At 28.6% G+C, this 935-nt stretch overlaps 1 protein-coding gene across 1 annotated transcript in view; it reads right to left on the bottom strand.

The window, feature by feature from the left end:
* Window positions 1-54: 54 nt before the first annotated feature.
* Window positions 55-935, bottom strand: part of LOC115034947 — a 1,636-nt gene continuing 755 nt past the window's right edge. The window contains exons 2-3 of the mRNA XM_029492527.1: window positions 450-574; window positions 55-342 (exon numbers count right to left, since the gene is read on the bottom strand). Coding sequence (XP_029348387.1) covers window positions 186-342; window positions 450-574 — 282 coding nt within the window. The 3' untranslated portion in view covers window positions 55-185. The remainder of the gene's footprint in view (window positions 343-449; window positions 575-935) is intronic.

The raw sequence follows: 935 nt of genomic DNA, 5'->3' as shown, positions 1-935 counted from the left end.
ATAAGTAAATTAAATTTGATAGCACAAAGTTGATTACAATGTTCCAATTAGAAATTTTTTTTTTTCCCCAACCATAGTTTATAGGTTTATGTATTCCAAGACCTTTGAGTTTTGAATAATTAAAAAAAAAGCATGTATAATAATATTTTGTTTATTAAATTAAATTTATTTTTTTCATATAATAATCAAACACTCGTCTTGCTCTTAATAGTTTGACGCTTCGGATCAGTTAGTAATTTATCAAATATAGTTTGCATCGTCTCATTGAGTCCAGTATGAAGTGTTTGATCTTTTGATTCATCGCTTGTGTACAATCTAACAGTAGCTTCGCTGAACTTCCATCTATAACAACAAGTTATTTTATTTAAAAAACAAAAGAAGTAAATAAAATCAGTAAAAAAAAAACAAATTCAGTAATAGGTTTTTTAAATTTAGTCCAATGTATTTACCTGTCCTTTACTGGCACATTCTCAATTTTGGCGACCTTATAGTGGCTTAACACCCAATACTCCTTGGATTTTTCTTCAAAAGGCGTTTTTATTGTTACAACACCATCCCCTTGTCTAAATGATAGCTTATCCATACGATAATTTGAATTTAGATTTTTCTAAAAATAATTTCACTTTATTATATAATATGTATACATCGTTTCAAGAATCGTACTATGTAAAAAGTATTCGTAACCCGATATTGAGTCCATCTACTTTTCTAGCAAACGCACCAATTATAGTTATCGACACTTCAAATCAGAACGATTCAACCACAGCCTCAGCAGTGGATGTTCAATTGGAAATTGAAGCTTCAGAATCGCTTGCAGGTGTGACTGCTTACTGTTTATTAATTCATGATCGTATTGTAGAATATGTACCTTTTACTAGAGAAGTAAGAAAACTTCTGTACTTAATTTATAACAATAAAAAAAAATATTATTTAAT

This window comes from Acyrthosiphon pisum, unplaced genomic scaffold (genome assembly GCF_005508785.2).
Source record: "Acyrthosiphon pisum isolate AL4f unplaced genomic scaffold, pea_aphid_22Mar2018_4r6ur Scaffold_21634;HRSCAF=24449, whole genome shotgun sequence".
Lineage (NCBI taxonomy): Eukaryota > Metazoa > Arthropoda > Insecta > Hemiptera > Aphididae > Acyrthosiphon > Acyrthosiphon pisum.
The sequence above is the reverse complement of the archived record's forward strand: the minus strand, read 5'-3'. Positions and strand labels throughout refer to the sequence as shown.